The sequence below is a fragment of the Hesperophylax consimilis genome, chromosome 27 (assembly GCF_061612785.1).
Source record: "Hesperophylax consimilis isolate HC1 chromosome 27, BYU_Hcon_1.0, whole genome shotgun sequence".
Taxonomy (NCBI): domain Eukaryota; kingdom Metazoa; phylum Arthropoda; class Insecta; order Trichoptera; family Limnephilidae; genus Hesperophylax; species Hesperophylax consimilis.
In genome coordinates, this window is record NC_142862.1 from 10493227 (window position 1) to 10503095 (window position 9869).

The following is a 9869-nucleotide window of genomic DNA, read 5'->3' on the forward strand; positions in this document are numbered from 1 at the left end:
AGTCGTAAGCCAATTATATAACTATATAAGGGTGTTTGTACAACACCCTTGAGGTGATTTTTTACGGAAACTACGCTGTACAAATCAGGCAAATATTATTATCATTGTGAGTATCATTTACCTACACAATAATTTGAAAACTTCGATATAACTACTTAATAATTTATTCATTAATATCTAGGCCTGTGGGAGTGACGGGAAATGCTTGGGGTATTATTGAAAACTTTTGTAGTCAAAGTAAATTATAACTTTAACTAGGTGGTTCTTGAACTTTGATTTTGCTTTGGATTTCATATACATAAATCATTAAGTAGTTTTTTTTATGCAACTAACACTAAGTATAGTAAGAAGTCCAAAGTTACTATAAACAACCTCGGGAAAACTAAAATTAACTAAAGTTTAGTATTATTTTTAAGTTAATAGTCACCTATCCACTATCTAAGGCAGGGGTTCCCAACACCGTGCCCGCGGGCACCATGGCGCCCGCGGAACAATTCGTATGTGCCCGGCACTATTCGACAGTGAAATAATTTTTTCATAACCATTAATTAAATGTGAATTATTATTATTTATTTGGTAGAGTTTTAATTATTTGAGCAGTGGCGTAGCTAGGTAACCAAGGGCCCTGGGGCAAATTAAAAAAATGGATCCCCACTGCTATGTAAACCGATTAGGTTTTATAAAATAAAAATATGAAATATACAAACACTTTAAAAATGCTAACCTACTTAAGCTCTTTTTTGTGCACTGCAGACTGCAGGGCAGGTAATGAAAATATTAAACAGTAACAACATAAATTACAATTAATACTTGGTGTAGGTTTGGCTAATAAAACGAAATAGAGAAGATTTAAGGGTTTATTATATAAAGGTCGGGCCTACCAACTGACTAAATAACAATTATATTTACAATTTTTTCCTAGCTTTAGTTTTCGCAAAAGTATTAATGACTTCGTTTAAATCCAGGCTTGATGTGGTTTTGTTTTCAATTGCTATTAGCGATAAATGTCGGAGTCGAGTTTGGCCCATCTTATTTCTTAAATAATTTTTTATTATTTTTAATTTGCTAAATGACCTTTCAGCTGCTGCAGAAGTGACAGGAATTGTAAAGAATAATAACATTGCTGTAAATACTTCCATTAGGTTGCATTCTAGCACTCCATATTTGCTCATTATTTCCTTACATAATTGGTGAACAGTCCATGCTTGAGTTAGTTGAGGTAAAACTAGATGGTAAATATTAATAAATTGAAGTGAAAAACTAGGGCCTATTATATCTGAATATTTTCTTTGGAATTCGTCACACTTTTGTAATAAAGTTGCTTCATCAACATGTAATAAAAAATGTTTTTGAAAATCGAATATATGACAGACTGCACTCATTCCAATAAAACGTGTATCTAATTGAGATATCACTGTGTCTAATACATTATTGAAAATCTCAATTTTAAATATTTTTTCTCGGTTTGGAAATCGGTGATCAGCAGCTAATTCATCAACACGTTTTTAAACTTTTCTTTGCCTTTTTTCTTGAAAATGGGTATCGATACCATATTTTCTTGCAGTTTCACTGGCTTTGCACTTGAATAATTCGAAATCATTTCTATAAATTTGCAACTGTGCTTTGGTCTCTGCTAAAACTTTACTCGCCTCGCCCAAATTGATGTCGCATTTTTGTAAAGTTTTGGATGCATAATTGTTGTCGTTCAATACACTGTGCATGAATTCGGAAAGCAACACGAACTCGAAATTTAGCATTTTTGTTTTAATACTCTCTGCTTCACTACGCTCATCTTTATTAGAACTCTTTAGAACTATTTCTGATAATGCTTTGATAATATCAAAATAACGAAGTTTTATTGCAGATATCGTATTGACCCTACTGGACCACCTAGTCGGATTTAGTTTTTTTAGAGTGGTGTCCGATTCGCCAGTGAATTTTTAAAGTAGATCCCAACGTTTGATGCTGTTTCCTGAATTTAGGGGAATTCCCTAGGAATAACTTTTAAATTTCTCTCAACTGAGTTGTCATGATTAAAGTGGGGTTGCAAGTTGCAACCTGACATATTTATTTTGAAAATGGGAGAAATTTCCAAAAGTTCAGTTCGATCGAGATTTCTGGTAAGGATTCGAGGGCCCCCTGAGCTTGAGGGCCTCGGGGCACTGCCCCGCGTAGCCCCTAGGTAGCTACAGGGCCGTATTTGTACTTTTCACAAGTATAGGCCACTTCGTTTGCGCCGCCCCCTACCCCTATCTTGGAAATTGCCACCGATAATATCTATCATAAAAATATAAAAAAATTTAAAAATTTAAAAAAAAAACATAATCACTCACTTTTAGGCTGCCATTAGGTGACACACAATTTTAAAAATAAATATTCAAATGTAGGAAGTAGGTATCAAAAAAAAAAATAAACAAACGAATTAGTACAATTTAATTTAATTTGTGAAAATTAATAACAAGAATTACAATTTTTTTCGGGTTTTTTTTATTGACAAAATCATCTATAATATCTTCATAGCTTATAGTATTCATTAAGTCTGCTTCAATGCTCAGAAGAGCCAAAGAGTTAAGTTTTTCTTGCGACAGTGAAGACCTTTGGTAATTTTTCACACGCTTTAAACAGGAAAAACTCCTTTCTCCAGAACAATTTGTGGCCGGGGTGCAAAGTGCGATGCGGAGAGCTATATACAAGTTTGGATAAACATTACACAGAGATTGTTTCCTCAAAAACTTAAAATGATTCAGTAATGATGTCGATTCAGGTTTCTCTTCCGTCTTATTAGAGGAAATGTGACTACAAAAGTGTACACATTCCTGAACTAAATCGTCTTCTAAATCATTACAGTAATGTTGCACAAGAGACTGAGCTTTTTCTGAGACTCTTTGTGTTGAAAGTTCACTCATTCTTGTTAAAAATGATTTTTTTTTTAAAGATTATATATGCACCATGTCTTCTCTCTAATTCAGCTCTCAGTCTGTCCAGAATTACCAAAAAGGTGTTGAATCTGAAAGAGTCTCTGGAGGTTGTTTCAATTTCCTCATTTGATGCTTCTATGAAGTTTTTTCTCTTAGGGTTCCTCTTACTCTTAATGTCGCCCTGATATTGCTTAAGTGCGCTCATTTCAATTGCACTTTTTTCGAAAAAATCAAAGTTTTCTCGCTCTGCTATTGTAAATTCGAGAAGAGATCCATAAAGATCAGATACCGTCAGTACATCAACAGATGAGTTCTGAATCTGAGCACTCACTTTATTTAATCTGTCCAAAATAGCATTCCAAAATACGATCATAAATGCCGTTTCCAGTTTTTCCAATTTAAGGCGAATTCCCTTTGCTTTAATTGTGGGATGGGTTTTTGTGTAGCGTCATTTTCAATCATTTTTAAAACCGTAAGTACTTCATCCCAGGAATCTCTTACACTTTGACAGGCATCTGCTCTTGCTGACCAACGTGTGAGGTTTACTCTCTTCAGCGTCTTTCGTTTTCCTATTTCATAAGCCAATTTTTTCCAACGATCGGTTGACTTCACAAAGAAAGTATATACCTCTTCCAGCAACATAAAGAAGTGACAGGCTTCTGTACAAGACTCAGCGGCCGAGGTCTCCACCAAATTTAGTGAATGATCTGCACAAGGGACGAACATGGCAAGTGGTGCTTGTTCTTGAATTTTGGCTTGTAAACCAATATAAATTTCTGACATGTTCGAGGCATTATCATATGACTGACCCCGGCAGTCTTCTAGATTTATGTTCAACTTTTCTAGCTCTAAAGTAATGGCATCAAACATATCTTGAGCCTTGTGTCCTACAGAAGGTAAGAATTTAAAAAATCTCTCACATGGCTCTCCATTATTTAAAACATATCTAATCACAAGTGTCAGTTGATCTACGTGTGCTGCATCCGATGTAGAGTCTACAATTAAAGAAAAGTATTTCGCTTCTTTTATCTCATCACCAATGCATTTCAGTACTTTCTCAGTCATTAAGCAAATGAACTCGTCGCAGACAGTTTTTGATAGGTAGCTAGTAGTTCCAGATCCTTGGTTTGCATGTCTTTCAATATGCTTGGCTAAAAATGGAACAAACTCTGCTATTAATTCAAGTAGCATTATGTAATTCCCACTGTGCGGGTCACCAAATTTTTCATTACTTCCTCTGAAAGCGAGACCTCTTGATGCCAATCCTTTCATTACAGCAAAGACCCTCTTTAAAATGTTCTTCCAATAAGCAATTTCCTCGTTTATTTGGGCAGTTAGTGAAGATTGAATACAGCCGTGAATCAAACAAGTGGCAACCGTGAATCAAACAAGGCAGTGCAAAGCGTGGTACGGTATATTATGTGTTCGTACGGACTGTTAAATACGGACTGTTAGACCCGCCCCCCTTTACCCTTGCCGCCCGGGTAGTATCTAACTAAAGTACTAGGAATTAGCGCCTTTCAAAAATGATATTTATCGTCTAATAGTTATAAAACTCTGTCTATCCACAGGGACTTTTTTGTTTATAATCGCATACACGGCTTACCAAAGCGAGCGAGTGCCGCCCCCTGAACACTGCCGCCCCTAGGCCGCGGCCTATAAGGCCTATTGACAAATCCAGGACTGGGTAGCTACGCCGCTGTATTTGAGTGCCTAGGTTTAAAATACGTTCGTATGTTTTCGATATTGTATGTATGAGTGGTTCCTTTGCTGACACTACTTGTCGCAACCTGTCTAGCGGCGAGCCAGACTGCACTCTTCACGCTAGCCTGGAACGGAGAGTTCTATTTGCATATTACTCGTTGTTTACGCAAAAAACCCGAAGTGAACGAACACCACGAAGTGAGCCTATGAACGCCGAAGGCGCTAAAACACATGGCACATGACTCTGCCAGCTCTGTCTGTCAGTGAAAGCTATAAGCATGGTCCCGACAGCCAAATTGACAGCAGTCACGTGCTCTTACCGTCCCGATCGGTTCGGCGATCATCGGCTCACTTCGGGTTTTCGGCGTGTACAAGGAGTGATATGCAAATAGCATTCCCCACCTGGAACCGCGTTGTTGTCATTTTGATTGTGATTGCTGTCCCGAGTTTGTCGATTAAAAATAGGTGGTGCCCGCCACCCTACCGATATTTTAGAATGTACTCTATAGTACAAAAAGGTTGGGAACTCCTGATCTAAGGTAACGCCAACCTGGTCCAGTTTCAACGTCTCAAAAACCCAAGCGTGTCTGAATTCGGTAAAAAGGGAGATCAATGATTATCTGGTGCCATTCGATGGAAGCACCCTCCCCAATAAAGACTCCATTGAAATGCTTGGAGTAAGTATATTAGACCAGCTCAAGTATAGGTGCTCTATAGAAGCCCGAGTAAATCTGGCTTCCAAAAACTAGGCGTCTTGTATAGGACTAGCAGATTCTTCAATAGTAACCAGCTGCTAACCCTATACAAATCTCAAGTACGCCCAACAATTGAATTAGGGAGCCACCTCTGGGCTGGAGCCCACAATTCTTGACAAACCTACTTTATTCTGTGCAAAGAAGGGCGGTCCGTCTGATTGACTATCCATTGTTAGCAGACGCAATGTGGGCGTGCTGAGTTTGTTATACAGGTATTTTATTGGAGACTGCTCTAAGGAGCTGGCAGCATTGATCCCCGGTGCACCGGTGCACGTGCGTGAAACTCAACGTACACGAGCGGAACACCCGTTCACAGTTGATGTTGGCTTTATGAGAATGGGTCGCTTCTTAGACTCGTTTTTATATAAGACGGCAGGTATGTGGAACGAGTTACCGGCATGTGTTTTTCCTCTTTCATATAATCCGGGCCTCTTCAAGACCCACATTAATAAATCCCTTCCTACAGCCCCTACCACACCTCACAATGCTAATTCCGCTTTCTTCAGGTGTGCATCCCTCCATTGCTTGTTGTCAACTAATTCTATATCTGTCTACAACATATATGTCAAAGCACAATGACATTTGACGCCATTTGCAAAAATTATGGCACATTCACCTTAACATTACTTTAGCCCCAGCTTGTATAATCCAATAAAATGTATGAGAGAAAACCGATGTGCACAACTCATGCCGGTAGGAGACGCAAGTGTAGCATGTTGTCATCATAATGTATGGGAAATGTCAAAAGTTGGAGGTATTATCAATATGTTAGGTTATCTAGATGGTTTATTTATATTACTTTATAGAAATAATATAAAATAGATCGTCTGTAAGTTTGTTTGTCACCGCAGTTTGATAAAGCCTTCAAAAGGCGAAACAGCTGTAACTCGTATAAATAATAACACAGCAGACAGCGGAATTTGTTTATAAATAAACTGTTTTTTATAAATTGATTAACATTATTGAAAATACTTATATAAGAAAAACTTGAAATCAACGTGGTTTTCGCAGAATTTGACTGTAGTGCTATTCTTTGTTTGTTTATTAGGTCTGGACTATACAGCCCTCTCTCCGGCGGAGATCAGCTCCTCGGGAAAGAACTTCGATGTGATCGTAGATTGTACAGGCGTGGCAGCAGCAATGGAGAGCAGCTTCCCGTTGCTCAAGAAGGGCGGGCGCTACATCGTGTTCGGCTGCTGTGACCCCAAGGCCACCACCAAGTAAGGACTCTATCATTCTTACATCTTCTTTAATTGTTGCCTCATTGGGGATCGAGAGCCCACTCCACTTTCCCTGGTGAACAAATCACATGCACTGATGACGGTCTGCATCTCCTGCTTTCCATTTTGCCGGGTTTCTCCAGGTTCAAGTTCTCAGTTTGCCGAGTAACGTGTCCAAAGTTCTTCCATAGAGGTAGGGGGAACGGAGACAGTTGCACCAAATTGATTTTTACCATTTTCTACCTCTAAGGTTTATGAAAAAATACTCATACTCAACGGCAGTTGTCTCCAAAATTCTTTTATTCATATGTTTTCTAAATCTTATGGAAAATAAGCTATAAGCGGGTAAACAGAGCAGGGGAAATATACTACAAATGACCGCTACCCTGAGGTCAGTTGTACCAGTAGCGGAATGTTGATCAAAACACAGAATTTATGCATAATATTGTATAATTTTAATAATTTCGGCGAGGAAAAACAGTTATTTTATTAGTTTCTAAAATTACTAGGTATTCAAAATTTAATAAATATTTTTAGTGATGATTTAAATTTGAGTATGTTGGTTATTTGTTTGATGCTACATACCTTTACACCCTGTATTTTATGCCCTGTAATATGTACACGGTGTCAGGAAACTTGTAGTAACAAGCGGGAAACTGGTGAATCTACATCACATTTGGAGTCGATTTTGTAGTGCAACTTTTTTTGATTTTGAGCTTTCGTTTAGCAAAGTCCGAAGATGGAATTTTTTAAGTCAAATTTGAACAAAATCGGTCGCTAGGGGATTAATATCGGCTGTTTAATGCATTTTATAATGTGTTGAAGCACATACTCGGCTCATTAGGTACCTATAGTAGACCTGCTTTCACGGCTGGCGGTAAAAAGGAGAACTATTATCTTATTTATGCAAAACTCATTTCCTTATGCTGACATCAGCTTCTACATTGATTTGTATTTGTTCCAGGATTAACCCCTTTCACATTTACTGCAAGGAGGCCACCATCATCGGAGTCATGGTGAACCCTTTCACTTTCCCCAAGGCCATCGGGCTCATCGAATCCATGGGAGACAAGTGAGTACCCACGAATCAATGGCTAAACATTATTCCAAAATAGAATAATTATTTTATTATTTAACTACTCCAAGATCTTCATAATGGAAATGACATTTTCAACTGAAAATCATTGCATAAAACCTCTGCAAATTACTGGCGTCAGAAATAATGTTTGTTTTTTTTCCAGGTATCTGAGCTACGAGAAACTGGGCATCAAAGTGTACCCCGTCTCCGAATACGAAGAGGCGTTCAAGGAACTGAAGAAGGGTGCCATCTCCAAGGCCATGTTCAAGCTGTGATTAACTAAATACATTTACATAATTATTATATAATAAGACAAGACTCAAGTAATATTGTTCACTTTTATTCACATAAAACAAAAACTTTATAAATCACACAATACATTAAAATACTTTGCAATATAATCAATCTGTGCTTATTTATTTACATATTTGCAGTGTCCATAAATGGTTTTAATTTCAATACCTCTCCACAGATTAGAGTGTGTATATTTAAGTTATTGATATTTAGTTTATGTAGTTTTAAGGGGTCTCCATTAGTAGTAGTAACACCACATGACAGAGACAACATGTAGGCCATACCCGAATAGTTACGAGTACAGCCGATGCTAGCCGATCTTCAGGTGAGCATCTCTGTACGAGTTCACTCCCCCAACAGAATAACTTAGAGCCTCCTATGTCCAGTTAGATATTCATTGTAAATATGTCACGATAAAATAAACTTACTCGTAATCTCTAATTATTGAAAATCGCGATCATCAAGCGTATTGCAAATTAAGAAGAGAAATATCAGTAACCTTTTTTTAATGGTTTAAATAAATTTTATTCAGTGGTGGTTCATGCAACGAGGCAACTAGAATGTAGTGTCTACCTAAAAAAATAAAGGAGAAAACTAGAAAAAAGATACACAAAATCACCTTCAAAATATATGCAGTACAAGCCTTAAAGTTACTTCAATTTATATATTATGTATCAATTTATAAACTGTATAAGCCTTAACCCTATGGGCAATTTTCGGATATATTCGTCATAGACAACAACCATTGAGTCTTTTTGGCATATATATAATACATACATACATATATCCCAGCCTGACACGGTCCAGTAAAAGTTATGATATTTCATTTCGTATTATGATGAGAAATATGCTTCAAACAGTATTAGAAAGAGAAAGAGAATACCGCGCTTTCAGTTTGCAATAAAAAATTTACAATAAATGCTTCCGAAAATTTTTAAATAATTTTAAATATATTTGTCAAAGTTGGGAAGTTTTTAGTAAATAATACATGATAAAAACCAGGGACTTTACAAACTTTACTTTTTTTGCATTCAAAATTTTAATATTTTTATAGTACATTGCAAAATGTCAGAGGCTTTAGGGGTTAAAGTTAATTCAATTTAAATATTACACATTTGTATTTTCGTATTAGCTAGAACTGGCATCTTTATAATATCGTTGTTTAGTTAAAGGCACCCCTCACAACACTTCTGTAGCAGCACCGATCATAAAAGTTTTTTAAAAAATTTGTATAATAAATCGCCTTGTTGGACAGCGTATTGAGACGGGTTAAGGTAGGGGCTCTAAAAAGGGATTGTATATGCTGGTCTCGAAGAGGCCCGAATTATATGAAGGAGAAAAAACAGATGGCAGTAGTTCGCTCTACATACTATTTACACAAAAACGAGTCGAAGAAATGACTCGTTCTCATGAAACCAACATCAACAATGAACAGGTGTTCCGCTCTTGTCCCTCGAGATTTACGCACATGCACCGGTATACCGGGGATCAATGCTGCTAACTCCATAGAGCAGGCTCCATTAAAATTTCTTCATTCTTTAAATCGGCACAAATACAAATGGTTTTATTTCATCCATACACTAGCCCGCCTAAAGCCCGAATCGGATCCGGGGTTGCTCGTTATTGACCGCTTAAGGGACTGATCACTGGAGCATTGTGGAGGTCGCCAAATCCCACCCTGGGATATACATAGTGATGATGATGAACAGACCTGGTTCTCCCAGGCCTTCATGAGGCCGATCTGGTGCAGCCTCCAGACCAGGGTATCATAGCGGGGGCGGAAGTAGAACCTGTAGAATAGACTCAGCATGCCTACATTGCGTGTGTTCATTAGGAGGTTTAGGATCACAGGGGCATATCTACAAAAACATAGTTTTGCCATAAACGCAAATAAAAATTG

General features: G+C 37.5%; 1 protein-coding gene across 1 annotated transcript in view; it reads left to right on the plus strand.

The window, feature by feature from the left end:
• Positions 1-8080, plus strand: part of LOC149410567 (uncharacterized) — a 45751-nt gene extending 37671 nt beyond the window's left edge. Inside the window, exons 6-8 of the mRNA XM_089648197.1 lie at positions 6426-6597; positions 7562-7669; positions 7839-8080. Coding sequence (XP_089504323.1) covers positions 6426-6597; positions 7562-7669; positions 7839-7950 — 392 coding nt within the window. The 3' untranslated portion in view covers positions 7951-8080. The remainder of the gene's footprint in view (positions 1-6425; positions 6598-7561; positions 7670-7838) is intronic.
• Positions 8081-9869: the final 1789 nt, after the last annotated feature.